The following is a 20381-nucleotide window of genomic DNA, read 5'->3' on the forward strand; positions in this document are numbered from 1 at the left end:
GTGATCTCTTAAAGGACATGTAATTATCCTACGAGACACAAAGAGCACGAAGCATAACTCATTTGTGGCAGAAGGAAGCGCAGCTGACTCTGCATCTTTCACGGAAAGAATTATGCCGACAATGCAGGGACAAACAGCGACACAGTGTTATCTGGTACACAGAAGTCAGTTCAAGAAAACGGGAACGGGTCTCTGCTGGCACAAAGGACTGAGGCAGAGACTGTTATTTTTCATTCAACAGACTTTAAGGCAAATATGTGACTTATTATTTTGATGAAAATTAAAGCTCAGTTAAGAAAGAAAGGAGTCACTTGTGCTTAAACATGAGACCTGCTAGCAGTAAATATTAATGGACTCTCTTACTTACCACACTGTATAGTTGGCTGCATTTAACTCAATAGCATCCTGAGTGAGCTTAAAGGCTCGTTCGCTTCTCTCATCGCGCTGCAGAACAGCTCGGAAGTAATCATAGACATCTCTAACTGGAGAAGGAAACACACAGTATGTCAGGGTCACTAGCATCACAGCATGCACCCCATTACATGTACGTGGTATTTGTAGGAAGTAAATATCGTCGAAAACGTGGGTGGTTGGGCCACTTTATCACTGTATTATTAATCTTGTGGAGATAGTGTTTAATGCCTACCAGGCTGGACTTAAACTTGCTGTACAACCGAGGCTAGCTCTAAACTCCTAACCTTCTTGCTTCCCAAGTGCTAGGGTTACAGCTGTGTACCACATCAACAGGCACAACACATGAGCTATGTAAGCCAAATAATGCTTGCCACAAGTATTAGAGGCTAATGCCAAATCAAATCTCCCAAATACCTTATCTAAGTTCATGTTATAACAGATCTAAATCTTCTTAATGGTTGTAAGAGTCATAAGTTTTATTTTTAATCTATTTCTCTCTGAGATATATAGGTGTTTCCCTTGATCTTGCTGTTTCAAACACTGCTGCATATCCTAACAACTGATATTCCTGGTATTGGCTACGAGACAAACATTGTACTAGCGTGTTTGATATAAATCCACTCATCTGTACAACAGTTCCTTTTACGGTCATCATTTACACTTTTCTATGGGTGCTGATTACAAAAAGGCTAAACAATGTGTTCATGGATAGAGATCTGGTGAGGTGAACATGTCATAATTTAAGCCAGGTGGTCATCAGACTCCAAAGTCTGTGCTTTTAACTACTCAGCATCTATTTTTTAAAAGAGATTTAATTTTTCACTTTAATTTCCGTGTGCTGTGCACAAGTATCTGTGGAGGCCAGCAGACTTGTCGTCTGGAGCTGGAGTTATGGGTAGTTATGAGCTGCCTCATGTGGGCGCTGAGAAAAAAACTCAGGTCCTCTACTCTTAGCTACTCAGCCATCTCTTCGAAACCTACACTATGCTGAATGCTAGAGTGAGTCCAGAATCAGAATCAGAAGTCGCTCTCAGAGGCTGACGACATGGCTCAGCCGTTAAGAGCACTTGCTGCTCCCACTGAGGACCTCCACGGCAGCTCACAACCCTGTCACTCCACTTCTAGAGGATTCTATGCCCTCTTCTGGCCTCTAAGGACACTGCATGCACGTGATGCTGAGACACATACAAAAACATGCATCTATATAAAATAAAAATAAATTGCCAGGCCTGGTTGTACACATCTTTAATCTCAGCACTGGGAAGGCAGAGCAAGCAGATCTCTGTGAGTTCGAGGCCAGCCTGGTCTACAGAGCAAGTTCTAGGACACCCAGAGCTATACAGAGAAACCTAGTCTTGAAAAACCAACAAACAAACAAACAAACAAACAAATAAATAAATAAATAAATAAGCAAGCAAATAAATAAATAAATAAATAAATAAATAAATAAATAAATCTATCTTTAAAAATGCTTGGCATTCAGACCTGAGTACTTCCTAATTTTTACAGCTGTACATACAGCTTTCCAAAGATACTAGGTATCTGAAAACTATTGTGTGGTATTACGATGGATGGAGCTTGACAGTTTTAATTTCACCATTTTATTCACAGGTCAACATAAGTTCTTATTTTAATTGTCATATCTTTTATCCATTTCTTATTTAATGGCCAATGGACTTTCATTTTTCTGTGGCTTTTCAGTTCACACATTTTGTTCATTTTTTAACATAGTCTTCTCATTGTTGTATAAGGTTCTTCACCAAATTCTGATTATCAGTCCTGCTTTCTGAAACATAACTTTTCCCATAATGTTTGCTTCTTAACTTATAGTTTTGCTACTGTGTAAGTTTTAAACTTTGATATATTTACCTTACAATATTTGATTGGTTTAACTTAATGGGATGGTTACTTTTTTTTGTCAGCTTGACACAAGCAAGGGTTATCTAAGAAGCAGGAGCTTCAACTCAGAAAATGTCCCCATCCATCCCTCAGGAGGCAGAGGCAGGTAGATCCCTGTGAATTCAAGGCCTGGTCTTCATAATGAGTTCTAGGCCAGTCACAGCTACAAAGTGAGAACCTGTCTCACCCTCCTGCCCCCAAGCAACCTTACAAATCTGAAAAAATTGTGGCTTACATTTCTCTCATCCTGAGGTAAACACTTCTGTGTAAATTTTTTTTTTTTTTGTAGAAATATTATGTGGAGATATTTCAGGAAACATTTCCATGTAGTTATTATATATTCTGAAATTTTTCCTTAATATTTTATATCTAATCTCATAATGCCTTTATCACAATTATTTTCTTTGCTTGTCTTGTTTTCAGCTGAGAGATGGTTGACAATGTCTCTTAGTCAGAGACAATCTGTTGTTTTGTTGGGGATCAAATCCACATGCCGGGCAGGTGCTCTAGCAGTGTGCATCCCTACCCGATGATTACTCTCTTATGTATGTATATACAGCCTACTTACTTTGTTTCAGAACATTAGTTCACCTTTATTTTCAATTCATTAGGATAGGAGAGAGTAATACAATCATGTTTTTATCTAAATGCATAGCCATTGATGAAAGCACTTTTTAAACACAATTAAAGCCTCTTATATACTGATGACCTACTTTCAGCGCTTACCACCCTCCTTTTTGTACTACTATGACATATTAACTCTTTGGTACTCCATTTTCATACTTGATATATGGCAATCCCCATAACATTGCTCTTTGTTTTCAAACATTTGTTACCACAACTTCACATTCAGTAAAGGAATAAATAAATTATTTTTGCAAAAAAGAATCTTAGAAAACAACACATTAACTGAGAGTAAAAATATATACAGATATGAACATACAAACTCATAAAATTCCAAAAATAGCATTTCATCCATTTATCCTTTCTTAGAAGAACAATCAACATTTGTATGACCTCCCATTTACAAACAGTTCACATTTAAGAAAAGGCTACTTTGTCAAAGAAAACATCAGCACAGACATTTCAACTGAGTCTAACACTACATAGTTAAAATGTATCTTAAAATGCTGGTACTTGAGCAACTAAAGGTTATTCTAAATAAAACAGTAACTCACTTGTTATACTCCAAATGCAAATTTAAAGCACAACCATACAATAGCTATTATGTATTATGATGTAACATTCATGACTTAGAATATCTACTCCCTGAACAAAATAGAAGACAAGTGACAAAGAAAACAACATTAACTCATAAGTAATTCAGATTCTTATTAAGTAAGAATCTCCCTCACTTCTTTTCTACATGGTTGTATATTTCAACTTTGTTAGAAGTTTAACTTAGAGATTCCCTAAGGAACACAAACTTACACTTCTCACTGTAGATGATCTGGACCACTGGGTTAGGACCATCGTTCTGTGGCACTGGTTCTATATCAGCCCATTCCGCCCTGTCCCTGAAAACAGACATGTTCCCCATGATTATACTCAACCACCTTTGGATTACGAAAAATGAATAAGGGGCTGGAGAGATGGCTCAGTAGTTAAAGCACTTGTTCTTGCAGAGGGCCAGAGTTCAGTTTAAAGCGCCCACATGGAGATTTGAAATTATAATTCCAGTTCTAGGGAATCTGATGTCCTTTTCTGACCTCCAAGGGCTTCTGGAGGCACATGAGCATAGACACATAACCAGGCAACACAAACATACACATAAAATACGTTTTGTTTTGTTTTTTTAAAGAAACATTTATACATCACCAATTTCAAATTTATGGTCTGGCAAAATGTGGTCTTCCAAAAGGTATCCATGTTTTAACTTAAAATTAATCTCACTCATTCGTTTAGTAAGATTCTGAAGTTAGCATTTTTAAAAACCTGAATTTTACCAGGAACTGATATTTTAAACTCTAAGTAGGGCTGGGGATATATCTCAAGAAGCAGAACACAGGCACAAAGTCCTAGGTGTGATGTCTCAACACTAAAATAATCGAACTAAGAAATACTAGCTACTGTCAACTACAAAGATGACTCCAGGGTCACCAACGGATGGGGCCAGGGATGTGGGAAGATGTCTCTCTGGCGTGGGTGAGAGAAGGCTCTGGAATCTGACAACTGCTTATGTTGGAATATTAGCTTTACAACTTCCTGTATGACATTAAGGAAGTTACTTAACCTCCTTGAATGTCAGTTTCTTCGAATATGAGATGAATTTTGGAAGGCTATTTTGAGAATGAATAACAGATAATGAGTGCTTAAAACCTGTTCAGCATATTGTAAGCATTCAAACAATCCAGGGAGTAGTCTCAAAACAACAGTTTAACACTGATCTTCTGCTCGGCCCAGGCTGGAGGCAATTTGTTGGCCAATCATGGATAATTTGAGAGGCAAAGTTCACACAACGTCATTTTGGATATGTGAGAATTTGCTTGCAGGACACTAAAGGGGACAAGCAATCAATGTCTGAATACATAAGTAGCTTCGGATCAACGGCAACACCCCACAACCAAACTCAATTAATTCAACGGTAGAAACCGCTGCATATTGCCTTTCACTCATTCATAAAAAACATGGCAAACGAGACACTGAAAGTGTTTAGGTAGAACTACGGAAGACAGTAAGCACTTTCCGACAGGGAACCAGGGGACACAGGGAGGAAAGAGCAGAGGGGCTGAGGACAGACCGTGGCAAAAATGAAGGAAAGGCAAGAAAGTTCTCTCCTGTCGGCAGAAGCCAAGACGGCGTTTCCGGAGGGCAAATCTAGCTGTTCAACCTGCGTTATCCCGAGGCGAGCTATCAAAAGCGCACCTTCCCGGTGATGCGCGCCTAGCGTCCGGACAGCACCACGGGGCCACGGAGGTGTCACCGCACCCCGGCGCCGCCGGCGCGCGCCCCGGGCCGCGCCGACTCGGAGGGCGCCCCCGTCCGCCCGTCCGCGGCGCGGCGAGCACCTCGGCCCCGGCCTCCAGCGCCGCGGCCCGCGGGACGACGTTACCTGTACAAGACGTAGGTGGGCGAGTACAGGCTCGGGAACTGGTCGTCCATGGGGGACGCCGCCGCCTCCCCGGCCTCGGCCGCCATCTCTTCTTCCTGAGGCTGCTGCCCTGGCGGCGGGGGAGGCGGGGGCGGCGGCTGCTCGGGCTGTCCCGGATCACCGCCTGGCGCAGACTCCCCGACCCCCTCAGTGGCCGCCATCTCGCCTCCGTCCGCAGCACGGGTGGTGGCGGAGGCCCCGCCCCCTCCGCGCCCCGCCCCGCCCGCCCCCGGCGTGGCCGACTTCCGGTTCCTCGGGCTCTACCATAGAGGCGTGAGTGTAGAGGGTCCGGCCAAGTGCTGTACTCGCTTCTGGGGCACCACGGCCCCTTCCAGACTGCAGGGCTTCGCCGAGGCCTTTAGGCCTTTAGAATCAGTGGAGTTAGCTGCTGTTTTTCTTCTTCGGGTAACTTTCTTTTTCTTTCTTTTTTTAAATTTCTTTGTTTTTGTTTCTCTTTCAACCGTGGAGTAGGAACCCACACTTGCACGAGCTATGCATATGCTCTACCACTGAGTTACATCTCCAGCCCCCTGCCGCTCCCTTCTTTTGGACTATCCTAGTTAGGAGTGTGAAGACTCACGAATGGTACACAGCCAGCCCTCCCATCCCCTCACCACGCTACCCAGTTCCGTTCTTTCACACTTTTCCACGTTTTTCAATGTTGGTTTACATAAAGCAGAATTTTATTAATCCAGGGGTTTTGTCCTTGGGAATCAAGTTTGGATTTTGTGTGAGTAATGCGCGTGTATGTTAGAGAAAAGGGAAGCTTTTTTTCTAAATGTCATAGAGAATAGATACAGATATATTCAATTAGGAAATATTTACTATCAGTTAGGCACCAGGTTCACTCACAGTAGAGCAAAAACCCAAGTGTCTGGCTACAGAGTATATTCTAGGAGGAATTCTTAAATCAGAGCTGATCGAGGCAAAGTGGAAATAAAAGAGACTGTCTTTAGAAGCAGACAGCCCTTTAATTAGAAAAATGAAGGGTGGCAATGGGACCTTGTAGGTTTTATAGGGCAGAAAAGGGAACTTTTGGGATCCCAATAGAGGTTGGTATGTAATCTTAGCAGAAGTTTCCAGGATCCTAACAGCCCAAGGTGTTATCTGCCAAATCAACTTTCCTGTCCTGAGTTTCTCAGCCCACCTGTGCTAGTGATCAAACCCAGAAATTAGAAATGCTAGTATCTACCGCAATTCTATTACTAATCTACACACTCAACCCTGCTAAGGTAACCAAACAAAAAGTTTAAAACCTACACTATACAATAAGCATTAAGAACATTATTACATACTCATTATTTGTGTGTGTGTGTGTGTGTGTGTGAGAGAGAGAGAGAGAGAGAGAGAGAGAGAGAGAGAGAGAGAGAGAGACTGTTTGAGTTAATGTGCACCACCTGTGTGCAGGTGCCCTCAAAGGCCAGAAGGAAACACCCACCCTTGGGGAAACTTGTAAGAAATTCCCTTTGTTCCCTGGATTCTCCCTCAAGACATTCCTAACATAGGTTGGGATCTAGGATTGAGTTCCCATTGAGTTTTCTAGGGTAAATAAAATGTCTGTTCATGTGAGATGTAATTCAGTCTCTAACAAAGGAGCTCTTCCTCTTGCCCACATCCTTATCTAAGGGTACCCAGGAGGCTCATAGGAGTCCAAGCAAGGGTTGCACTAAGAGTCTCAGCAGTGGTGATTTTGAACTGACTAAGGTAAAGCTATACTGTTCTGACTCCATTTTATGTTTGCTTAGACAATTCTCAACCCTCTACCCTCTGCCCACCAATGGTCACATCTGCCTTGACAGCACATTTGAGATTTCCATGGCCTCAACTATGGTCCAGATGTAGTAACCAAAATAAATTAGTAAACTAAAATGACAAGAAAAGATACATAAACGAGTGACTGATGCTATATCTGAAATAATGACTAGGCTCTGCCAGGAATAAACATTTTAAGGTTACTTTGACTCTCATCTAACATTGACGTAAGTTATGGCCTTTGTGGTTTTGTCTTTAAAAACTCTACATCCCTGAGCTTGGGCACCAAACTGCAAAGTCTGAGACTTTTCAGAGGCATGGGCCTGCACTTTCTCAGGTCGTCAATAAAAAGGACTGAAAACTTTTAATTGGCTAAAAAACCATGGCTGTCAATAACTATCTTTCATGGATCATTAGGTTGGATGAGAATGGCCCCAATAAGCTCATATGTTTGAATGCTTGGTCCCCAGTTAGTGGAGCTGCTTGGGAAGGATTAGGAGGTGTGACCTTGCTAGAGGTATGTCACTGGGGATAGGCTTTGAGGTTTCAAAATTCCACTCCAGGTCCAGTGTTGTGGTTCGAATGAAAATGGCTGCCACAGTCTCATAGGGAATGGCACTATTAGGTGTTGTGGCCTTGTTGGAGGAAGTGTGTCAGTGGGTGTGGGCTTTGAGGTTTCAAGTGCTCAAGTCAGGCCCAGCGTCTCTCTCTTCCTGTTGCCTGATCTGGATGTGAAACTCTCAGCTCTCTATGCACATGTCTGCCTGCATGCTGCCGTGATGATAATGAACTAAGCCTCTGAACTGTAAGGCAGCCCCCAATTAAATGCTCTCCTTTAAAAATTATTATTAATTTATTCACTTTACATCCTGATCGTAGGCCCCTCCTCCGTCTCTCCCGGTCCCCCCCCCCCCCCCCGCTTCCTCCTTATCCCTGTTCTCAGAAAGGAGAAGCCCTCCTCCTTTAACAACTGAGCCCAGACTATCAAGTCTCTTCAGGACTGCCTGCATCCTCTTCTTCTGAGGCCTGGCAAGGCCACCTCACCTAGGGGAAGTGATCAAAGAGCAGGCAACAGAGTTCATGTCGGAGACAGGCCCTGCTCCCTTTACTAGGTAACCTACATGGAGACTGAGCTGTCTGTCAGCTATATCTGAGCAGGGGCATAGGTCCTCTCTATGCATGGTCCTTGGTTGGTGCATCAGTCTCCACTAGACCCCCTGTATCCAGATATGTTGGCTCTGCTCTCCTTTTTAAGAGTTGTCCTGGTCATAGTGTCTCTTCACAGCAGTAGGACACTGACTATAAGACATGCAGTCTTGAGTGTTCTCTCTCTGCCTACAGCTTGGAGACAGATGTGAGCTTTAAGCTACTGGTCCAGCACTGCCCCCATGTTTCCTGCCTTGATGCTCATGGGCTAAAACTGTAAGCTAACCCTTGACTAAATGCTTCCTTTTATAAGTTGCCTTGGTCATGGTGTTTCATCATAGCACTGTTCAAAGTAAGACAACATATTTACTATTTTAGTGGCTCTCAAGGTACATCTCAGAGAGTTGCTAAGAAGGACAATTTTTTTTTTCATCTTTGATATGTGAGATTAGAGAGTGGCTCTAATGAAGTCCATTAGAAGAGACCACAACATACTAAAGTCAGGAAAATACTAAAATTTCGCAAAGGAGTTAAGACATCCTTACACAGTAAATGGGGTTTCTGGTTGGAGTCCTAGAAAATTAAAGGTTTATAGCTGGGAAAGGAGAAAAGCCATGTGTGTGTAGGCCTTAAGCATGCCTGTTGCCACTTTAACATTCTTATTGGGAATCTCTCTAGAATGTTTTCTTTTGTTGGCACCTTTACCACAAATGCTTTTTGTGCTGGAATTCTTTTCTTAGGTGTATGGTACTCTGCCAGCCTGCATTTCCGTGTACAACATGAATGGCATGGAACTTGAGTTACAGATGGTTGTGAGCTGCCTTGTAGGTGCTGGGAAGAAAACCTAGGTTTTCTGCAAGAGCAGCTGGAGCCCTTTCCTGTGGAGCCATCCCTTCAGCCCACTTTGATTCACGGTGTCAAGACTTCAGCCTGAGGTGCTCTTTCCATACTATGTCCCCATTTTTTTTTTTTTCCATTTATCAGCTTACCTCAATGTTAACTCTAAAAGGGAAGAAGCTGTGTTTAATTTTTACCTTTAAGAACTTCTGCCCTGGGCCTGGATATAAATGACAGTGGTTAAATCTATGTAATTGCCTTTCCAGAGGACCTGAGTTGGTTCCTAACGCCTATAAGTCAGCTCATAAACCCTTCTAACTCCTGCTCCATGAGAGCCTTTTGCTGTGCTCCACAGACACCTTTACTCTCACATACACATACCTACAGACATAATTAAAAAATGAGTCTTTAAAATATGACACACATAAAAATTTACTGTGAACAAGGATCAAGTGAGAAGACATCCTTCAGGCGAGTGCTTTACACCACACTGTTAACTGAAAACAGTATGATGCTGCTTCACAGTAAGAGAGAGGCTCACTCACACAGTAGCAGTTTACATCACAAACTAGCACAGTGGGAAAACTGAACAGATACTGATTTACAGTTAACAAGTGACAGAATCATGTAGCTACTTACACATTAGTAGGCTTGAAGTTTGTTGGGGATGCCCTGCCCCCCCCCCCCCATCAGGTTCCCTACCACCTCCAGTACCTCCATAACAATAAATTTCAAGGAAGGGGGATATCACAATTCCCCTCTCCTTAGAATTGGAAATGCCACGTGGCACAGATGCCCCTCTTTGATTTAAGATGCCACATGAAAGGGAGAGACGCTGTCTTTCTGGAGTCTTGCAAGAAGGCCGTTTTCCTGAGGAAAGCATTTAATCTATACTGCCGCATGACTTTCCTCTGTGTGCGGAGGACCAAGGACAACTTTGGTTGTTCCTTCTCAGGAGCCATTCACTGCTTTTTGAAAATGTCTCTCATTGGAACCCACTGGTTAGGCTGGAGTGAGCAGATTCTACCATCCAGTACTGGGATTATAACTATGTCACTACTCTGGGATTTTTAAATTCAAGACTTCATGCTGTGTGGAAAGCATGACAGATGCATCACCCCAGAACTGTTATACATTATACACTGTGCTCTGTATATCACATCTGAATTTTCCTTAAAAGATTTTTTAATTTACCTTTAATTATGTGCATGTATGTGCATGTGCGTGCAGGTGCCAGCAGGGGCCCAGGTATGGGGTTCCCCATGGAGCTGGAGTCATATATGGTTATCCATGGGTAATGGGAACTGGATTCAGGTCCTCTGCTGGAGCACTTCATGCTCTTAACTGCCAGGCCACTTCTCCAGCTCCCTCATCCACCTCCCGTAGACAGACAGAACAAGTAAGTTTTACTAGAGAGTATGTGTTCCCCTTTGAGTTCTTAGTTTTGCTGATCAAAGGTATTTTGAGAATTGGAAGGCTGAGGACCATTTTGTAAGTTTGAGAGAAAAACAACAGGGCAGGCAAAGTTGTCAAGCTTAGCAGCTACTGTGAAGCAGGTGGTAGATAAGAGGAAGAAAGTCATGCCTTCTGAACCAGGTCCAAAAAGCAAGCAGGTCCAGCAGTGGATGTCTGCAAACAGACACAGGAGTAGGGAGAAAGGAGTCTTTATAGAGAGCGAGAATGTTTAGAGTGTCAGGGCAAGTATACTTGGGCCTTTGGTCCATATATGGAGGAAGACCAGAGCAAAAGGAAAACTTTGAGTTAGAACAGAGTAAGGGGTAGGCTTAGCAGTGAAGATCGGTAAGCAACTGTTCTGAAGGACAGACTTGGGGGTGAAACTTTTTTTCTTAAGCTTTATTTAGTGTTCACTTTACATCTCAATCGTAGTTCCCAACCCCAACCTCCTTTCCTCCACTCTCTCTCCCTCTGCCCCTCTCCTAACCCTCAGGGAAGGCCCCTCCCACATATACCCATTGGGTAACTAGGTCTTGCTGTGGGTCCTCTCGTAAGGGGAGTGGGGGCTGTTTCTGACATGGACGTTGTTGCATGCTTTTGGATCACTTTCCCCTGGTGGAGCTGCCTACACAGGCCACCATGGAGGATGGGCATCAACCCTGACACAACCTGAAGTGGTGGCGTGCGGTGAAACTCTTAAGTATCCTATTTCATTAAAGGAATGTTATTCTTTGCATCACTTTGACATGTTTTCAGGTTTATCAGCATACTTAGGCTGGGTGCTCTTGTGGCCAAAATAACTGATGAGCCCACTTGGATTAACTCTTATTTGTTAAGATGGGGCCTCACCATTTTGCCCTGGTTGTCTTGGAACTGTGTAGTATAGGGCAGCCTTAAATTCATAGAGATCCACCTGCCTTTGTCTCCAGGATGCTGGTATTAAAGGCCTGTGCCACCACACCTAGATTGGATTAACTCTTAAGGGAAAGGAAATTATCACAATTTTAGGGTTAGATTAGAATGTCACCCTTCCACCCAGGGCAGGAACTCAGATTTTGTTCTGAGTGAGAAGATAGTTTTCCTCTTTCCCCCTTTCATTTTAAAATCTTAAGAAAGGTGTTAATTGTGATGCTTCCCTTTCTTGAGCGTTGCCTGGAAATGAGAGGTGGGCTAAGGCTGATTATGAGGGAGGGTCTATGTTCAATGGTTTCCAAGACTGTTAATTTCTGTCTGCCTACCTAGCAGCAGCAACTGCAAAATCAAGTGTAAAGATCAGTCAATCGTTAAACAAAGAGCAGAAAAGACAAGATGTATGCTGGATTTTTATACAAGTCTTTATTTACAACTTGTTTAACAACTGTACACTTTTTGCAGCCTTGAAAACATGTTCTTTGTACTTGAGTGGGAAAATATAGTTTGACCAAATCTTAACTTTTTCATATACATATATTATATGCATATATAAACACTCATATATAACAAGCTGGCAGTCATAAAATCAAAATAAACCAAAAGGAAATACAGGATTAAACAAACAAACAAAACCCCTACTTTCTGATGGTTTCTTAGAACTTTTTATGAGTTAGTTAAATTTCTAACTGAAGTCTCTAACACATCATTTTCCTCAGCTAACAGTGGGGACCCTCGCCAGACTCAAGACAACGTAAGTAACTGCCAGACTTTGTAAACAAGCGGGAAATGCTTGAACACCATTAAGTATAGTGTTGTTAAATAGGAATTCAAGTCGGAAACATAGAGCCTAAAGTGGACATCATTGCTGGATTATGACGACAAGGAATAAAACTACAAACCTATGAATTCGATAGTCAACTAGAGTGGGATATAACTAATAATACCCTTTTCAGAATGGCTAAAATGCAAGGTGGGTAATATCCCACTACGTCAAATGTGAAACTAGCAACAACTTAGAGGGCAGTCGGTGATCCTGAAGACTTGAGTACAAAGCTTTACACATGGGGCTGTAGTCAATATGACTCCAACTTCAATATACTTAGGTGACCATAGGGAAACAAATTTATTTCTAGCCTGACATTCTTGGTATTTTGAATTTCCTAACCTAAATAAGGCAAATTATTAAACATATTTAAATTTTGCTACCCATTACATAACAAAAAATGGGTGTTATAAATGTTGGGCAACTCTCAAAATGAGAGAACTGCAACAAATCTGGAAGTTATTCTTCAGAGTACAAAGTATTGTGAATTACAGAAACCATAAATGCCAAAATTAGTGATGACAATGCTATTTTAGTGGATTTGAATTATAAGTAACTGACGCTATTAGAAAAACAAAGTTATAAAAATTAAGTGCCGGGCCACTGATTGGCATCTGTGTACAGTCATTTTCTACATTTACACTAAAATGTTTCTTACGTAGAGCACACTGAAAGTTATCCTTAACCAACAAGTCTTTGTAGAATACATATGCAGTTAGGTTACCAAGAAAACAGTAAGACAAACTCAAGCTATCATTTGCTCATGTGTACTTGAATTACAGTAACAGTCTCCCAACTTGTTTGGGAATTGACAATACTGTTCTGATTCTGTTGCCTGATTATGAACATGTACCAGAGAAAGAGAAAGCACGGTGACTGCTGAGCAGGGAAGGCTTCACTAGGCTTATCTGACTCAAAAGAATCACAACTGCAACAGAGTGGGGAGCACTCTCCAGCACTGAGGAAGCAGATCTCAGTGAGTTCCAGGCCAGCCAAGGCTAAAAAGTGAGACCTTATTTAAAAAAAAAAAAGAAATGATTACTAAAGTACTCTAATATGCCTTAGATTGGCTCTCCAGTACTGCAAACTCTAGAAAAGCAAAAACAAATAAAAACAAACCTACATATCCATATTTGTTTAAAAGAAGTCCCTTAGTTTGATTTGAAAAATTCAGATATATTAATATAAACCTTTAAGTTAAATAAAGTACTTTAGTATAGTGAAAGAAAAACCAGTATAATTTCCCAATGTTTTCATATTCTATAATAACAAATGTTCACTTCATAAAGAAAAAACTGATTGGACTCATCATCCTAACAAGAGCCAGAAACCATGAAGAAAATTTACTTATTTGGCCCTAAGTGTACTTTTGAAGTAGATGATAGCCAAACATGAATTTAAAACTCATAGGGCAGAAACAGTGACTTTCATGAGATATTTATATATAAAGATTTAAATAATGTAAGGCTATGACATTTATTAAATTTTATTTGAGAATAAGTTAAACATTTATTATCAGTTTCTCCTGGATGACAAGTAATATAATCAATTTAAAAATTATAAAAGAGAAATGCCTGAAAATATTAAGCAATGATTTATAAAATGACTTAATTATATCAAGTGATAAAGCATTGATGATTTGTATTGGGAAGAGTATACTAAAAACTCACAATATGGGGCTTTGATTTTTCCAAGGCCAAAAAGGGTGGTACAAAACTTTTATAAGAGGGGCTGCAGAGATGACTCAGCAGTTAAGAGCACTGGTTGCTCTTCCAGAGGACCGGGTTCAATTCCCAGCATCCACATGGCAACGTACAACTGTAACTTCAGTTCCTCATACAGACATACATGCAGGAAAAACACCAATGCAATAGGATAAATAAATCATAAAAAATCCTTTCATGAGAAAGAAACACTTGTCAGCTGTTAAACCCTTTAGCAACTGCTATTAGTTGACCTGTAAGTTGATCGACTGCCTCTAATTTCTTTCCTTTTTCTGGCATAGTTTTCTGCACTGAAGGAAATGTTCCACACCCACACTGCCCACTGCACACGTGTGAGCCCTGAACAGGAGCAGAGGGCTGAAGTGGTGATGGAATCTCACATGTCACCCTGAATGGCCTTGCCCCGTGGAGATCCGCTCACTCAGCCTCTCAAGCGCTAGAATTACGTGTAGGCTATGTACACATGGCAGGAGGTACTGACTTGGCTTACGGCCACTCTTAAGTAGATTAACAAGAAGAAGAAGAAGCCAGAGTTAGGATACTTAGAAACTTATTCACTGACCACTTACACAGAATATGTTCATTCAAAACACTGTGTAGTTTTGTACTCGTGTAATCTGACTTCAAACTTGTGATCCTGCTGCCTTAACCTAGTTGGGATTATGGATGTGTGCCACCATCCTGCCTTTCTAGTTTTTACTCAGGGAAGGAAAACAGGGTCTCTATTTCCTTAAAGTTGAATGTAGATGTTCCCATTTCAGTGTTGCTTTCTTCCAGGTGCTCGACTGTAAGTAAACTTTCATAGGAAGGAAACTACTACATGGAGAGAGAGAGAGCAAGACGGAGACAGAGACAGAGATAGAGACACAGAGGCAGACATAGAGACAGAAATTGAGACTGGCCGAAGCCAGGCAGGCTGTGCCATTTAGTTTGCTACTAGAGGTAGGCCCACTGGTCCAAAATGCACAAACCAAAGCAAACCAAAAGTAAATGTTTTTTACGAGCCAAGTTCCCCATTGTCTGGCAGTAATGAGTTAATGTTCCTCACACAAGTATCCATAACTGTTGCTCTCTAACATGATTGCTACATCCACTTCTGAATCAAAAACCAAACCTCACCAGCATAAGATGAAATCTTTGCAAGATCAATTTAAGGGGGAAAAAAAAACAAACAACAAAACTATCACAGTACTACTCACATTTCTATAGTATCTGGCATCTCTAGTGCCTTTCCTTTGTAAACTCACCTATCCCCCATTTTCTTTTTCTTTTTTTCAGATGATTTGACTTCTCAGTTTCTGAAATGTTTTGTTTTTCCTTCTCTTTTAGTATTTGCAAAGGTCGGGGGGAAAAATAAGGTAGGGAAGGTTTACAGGTTTTTATTTTGGAAGACAATCCCTCAAAGGATAAGAAAATCTCATCAAGCAGAAAAGTGTTTAGTTTTATCCTTGAGAAACACAGCTTCAAATGAGTTTGTGCTTGAGAAGACATGGTGTGCTGGGCATGGAGCTGGAAGGTAGTGTGCCTGCCTGGAGAACCCAAAAGCTGGCTTCACACTGTTGTAAAACACACCTCGCAGCGTGACCAGTAGCAAACCCAGTTATAAGCATGTTTCCAGACTGATTCATGGCACCGAGGTGACAACTGGAAACACCAAAGTAAAGCAGAAGAGGAAAGGAAGAATTATTATCAAATCCTCGTAAAGTGCTGGAAAACTTGTAGTAAGGCATGAACAACCTCCACCGCTGAGAAAGGTTGATAATGTTAAGCTTCCTGTCTCTAATAAAACACAACAGAAGGACACTGTCTACAGGTTCCCAAGCACAGCAAGAATAAACATGGGCTCTTTTTACTTTACTTTGTCACTTCAGAGCTCTCTCAAGTGACAGTCTGTTCTGACATCTTGTCAGTGTGCTTCAGTGTTATTGTGATTCCTTTAAGATCAAAGCAGATATAATTCAGATTTTAATAGCCCTGTGGGTGGGAAATCTTGAGCTAATGGGCACCTCCACAGGACCTCCACACCTGCTTGTGAGCCTGTGGTAATGTAATATATCAGGCTTACTTTTGAATGTTTTAAAGGTCTACTTTTGTCTTCATTTACAGACATTTTGTGGAAGTACACTGTATAACTGGGGGGAGGGGAACATAAAATTAAAACAATGTTTTTTTTAAACTATAAAAGTATGATATAGATACCTGTTGGGAAATTGTGATAATTTCAGTCATCATAGATTTTTTTTTCTCTCGTCTCATCAAATCAAACTTTCCTTAACATTCTAAATCCCTAAAGTATTAGTAACTGTTCAATAGTTATAAAAAGAAAAGAAATGTTTTCCCTCCCACTAACATGCATATTATATGCTTAAGTTAAACTCACCAAAATACAATTAGACATTAGATTTGGTCTATTCTTTTATCAGACAAATGTGTACTAAGGATAGAATATCCTGTTGACTAAAACTTACGGGACATCTACTGAGACACTGCTTAAGGGCATCTCTTGGCCTACTTTTTGTTGATTAGGCTACTTGTTACCCCAATATTCACACTGCTCTCAATAATAGATTTGCCTTAAGAGCCATCCGTTTGCTTTCTTCAACTTCTATTCTCTCATACTACATTTAATCTTAACCTTACAGTACATTACTAAAACTGTAAGAAAACAGAAAATTACTGAAAAGAGACATGTAAAGCAAATCTTGGTAGTCTGGTTTTAAATATGTGTGTACATATACACACATATGTACAGAAATATACACATATGCCTAAGATTTATATACATGTACTTAAATCATATGCATTTAGGGACCCCTATGTAACTTTCAAACTTCATATATAAGCCATAACTAGGCTCAGGCCTCTTATTTCTCAAAACAATGTCCCTCTATTACATTGGTGTAATTGGAGGAATCCACATATATTCATATTTAAAAACATTAAATGTAGAATTTATGGTTTCCTACTCATAATAATATAACTTGGGCTGATGAAAAGCTGTTTTAAAGTAATCAGTACACACTTTGATGACATAATGACTTAAAAGCAAGAAATGCCATTATATTTGTGTTGTCTTTCATTATATAAAAATGACACTAAACATAAGACTGATAATGTGACATGACAGAGGGTTAGAAGTTAGCTGTTATTAGCAAGCAAGTTAGTTAGTAGTAAATTATTTTATATGCTTTTAGCTGTATTTATTAAAAAGCTTAGACCATTATTGTATCAAAATTGGATAAATATTCAAAGAAAAATGTATCAATCACTAAAATATTCATTATAAAAAGTAAAATATTGTGTGAGATGCATTGAGAGTAGCTATGGGATATTCAAATCAGTTTAAAAGAATAAGCTTTGAAACCTCTTTCTAAATGTAATAAAATTGGATTGGAAAAAAAAAAAGCCAGGCATGATATGGTACATACCTTTAATCCTAGCACTCAGGCAGGCAAATCTCTGTGAGTTCAAGGCCAGCCTGGTCTACACAATGAGACCCCTTATCAACAAACAAACAAAAAAAGGGTTGAATCACATTTAATTCTGATAGGACTACAGTTAACGAGGTTACTTCTATTGGATAGAAAACCCTTTAAGTCATGAAAAGGAAAACAGAACATGATAATTTTTATATATTTAGATATCCCACTTTATTTATGCATTTATATATTCATTCATTCATTCATAAGTACTAGGGACTGAACGTAGGGTTTTTTGGGTCACAGGCCTTGTGTCCCATTCTATTTTGTTGAGCACACTTTTTTTTGGAGGGGTGTGGTTCAAGACAGGGTTTCTGTATGTAACAGAGCCCTGGTTGTCTTGGAACTTGCTCTGTAAACCAGGCTGGCCTCGAACTCACAAGGCTCTGCCTGCCTCTGCTCCCCACATGCTGAAACAAGGTCTCATTGAATAGTCCCATCTAGCTTCCAACTTGCATTTTTCCATCCCCAGGCTCCCATGTTCTGGGATTACACTAGATATCACATAGGTTTCACTGTTAAACACAAAGCTGAATCAGGTTGATAGACATAGAGGAAAAAGGATATCTTCATAATATAAGGATAAAAAGTCCAAATACTTGGGATGGAAAGATGGCTCAGCTGGCTGCTCTAGCAGAAGACCCATGGTCTACCTAGGGCGGCTCACAGCCACCTCTAACTCTAGCTTCAGCGGATCTGATGTTTTCCTTTGGCCTCCATGGATGGCACTTGCACATATCCTGCCCGAGTCCCCCTCCCCCAAATAAAAAACAGCAAGACTAAAAAAACAAAGGTCCAACTGTTCTTTCATGGTTTAATGAACAGAAAACGAAAGGCATTTGGTACTAACATGATTCCACCTTAGTAAAAAAAGATGCTAAATGCTTCCCTTTCATTGTGGGGTCAAATTATGTTAAGTCAAGTGGATAGAAACTGGCTAAGTGCCTAGCAGGTAGGAACTGTAAATGTTCAGAAAAGTACCACATTTCCAAACTGGGCATAATTACAACATTCATGAACTACAAGATCTGAAAAAAAAAAAAAAAGATTAAATATGGAAAGTAAAGAAGATATTTTAAATTTCATGTTTTCATTAAAAGATAACTCAGTGAAATAAAGACTTTAAAATTTAAAATACGGTTATTGTTAGAAGAACAGATTAATGCTTATGTGAGAGCAAGAGATTCAACAAAAGAATTATTTATACACACACACACACATTTTTTTTTTTTTTTGCTTTTTTTGTTTGATTTTTCAAGACAGGGTTTCTCTGTGTAGCCCTGGCTGTCCTGGAACTCACTCTGTAGACCAGACTGACCTCAAATTTATAGAGATCTGCCTGCCTCTGCCTCCCAACTGCTGGGATTAAAGGTATGCACCACCACCGCCCGGCCCACTTTTTTTTTTTTAAGACAAAAATCTCATATGTATTAAACTGGCTTCAAACTCTCTACAGGCATATACACCCAGTTTACATGGTAACAGGCACTGAACCCAGTGCATCATGTATATTAGGCCATGAGCTAATACCCACTGAGCTACATCCTAGCCCTCAAAAATATTTCACCTTTACTTAACAAGACTAAATGAACTGCTACTAAGAGGTAAATAAAACTGCTCATAGAAGCATCTTTTCCCCTAACTTGTTTTAGACTTAATCCCCCACTTTCACATATTTGCACAGCATGGATCTGAAACACCTAGTGCAACCAGATTGGTGGTTCTTACTGATAACATTTAGTTTGACTTTGTGCAACTGGGTTCTTATTACATTAACTAAACAACTTCAAGAAGATTGGACGATGTTATCCTTATTACAATTTAATCATCACATTACGCTAATTTTACCAAGGTAAAAGAAATAATTCAATATGGATCATTTATTGAGGGACTTATTTTTATTACTGTTAGGTAATACTAAAACTATGACCCAGTTTAAACTTTCTTTTTATAGATCTGTCTTATGTGTATGAGTGTTTTGCCTGCATGCATGTATGCACACCACATGTGTGCCTGATGCCTGTGGAGGTCAGAAGATGGCATCAGATTCCCTGGAATGGGATGTGAAGCAGAAGGCCAGGTGTGGGCTTGCACATTAGAACTGCACCAGGGTTCCCTGGAAGAACAGTAAATGCTTATAAATGCTCAGCCAACTTTCTCACCACAGTTTTAAGAAAACATTTAAAAGGATGTACAAGTGGAAGTGGGTTTGGTGGCACACACCTGTAATCCCAGCACTCGGGGCAGAGGCAGGCTGATCTCCATGAATTTGAGGCCAGCCTGGTCTACAACATGAGTTCAGGACAGCTAAGGACACACAGAAAAACCCTGTCTTGGAAAAAACAAGCAAGCAAGCAAACAAACAAACAGTATGTACAAGTGCATTAGTGTTACTTTCATTTCAGAATGCAAGAAACTTACATTTCCTGGATTTTTTTTTTATTATAATCTTAAGTGTATAGTGTGGAACATAAATGATTTTTTTTTTTTTTTTGTAAACCCTGGTTAGAAGGCACAGAAAATAAGGATGTTGTAAGAACTGATATGCTGGTAACAGCTCCTCCCAGGCTGACACAATGACACTGTCCTCATGACCTTGTTAATGCTGCGACAAGTCACATGCAACAAGCAGAGGCTTCAGGAAGTACCAAAAAAGCATGGGAAGATACAGCCCAGCATCACTGACCTCTTAGCTTTTAGAGACCACACATCACTGTCAAGAGCACCTGCAACATTCCTGATCACTGGCAGAGAAACTGACCTAAACCACACAGTGGAAAAGTTGCCATTGCCATCCTTATGTATGTATGTATGTATGTATGTATGTATGTATGTATGTATGTATGTAT

At 40.4% G+C, this 20381-nt stretch overlaps 1 protein-coding gene across 1 annotated transcript; it reads right to left on the bottom strand.

The window, feature by feature from the left end:
• Positions 1 to 363: 363 nt before the first annotated feature.
• On the bottom strand, positions 364 to 5600 carry LOC129683100 (protein farnesyltransferase/geranylgeranyltransferase type-1 subunit alpha-like). The gene is made up of 3 exons (XM_055615703.1): positions 5366 to 5600; positions 3745 to 3830; positions 364 to 482 (listed from the first exon to the last, which is right to left on the bottom strand). The coding sequence occupies exons 1-3, from the start codon at positions 5563 to 5565 to the stop codon at positions 364 to 366; spliced, it is 405 nt and encodes a 134-aa protein (XP_055471678.1). The 5' UTR covers positions 5566 to 5600.
• Between the last annotated feature and the right edge of the window lie 14781 nt (positions 5601 to 20381).

Source organism: Psammomys obesus, unplaced genomic scaffold (assembly GCF_907164565.1).
Source record: "Psammomys obesus unplaced genomic scaffold, mPsaObe1.curated_primary_1811, whole genome shotgun sequence".
NCBI classification, from domain to species: domain Eukaryota; kingdom Metazoa; phylum Chordata; class Mammalia; order Rodentia; family Muridae; genus Psammomys; species Psammomys obesus.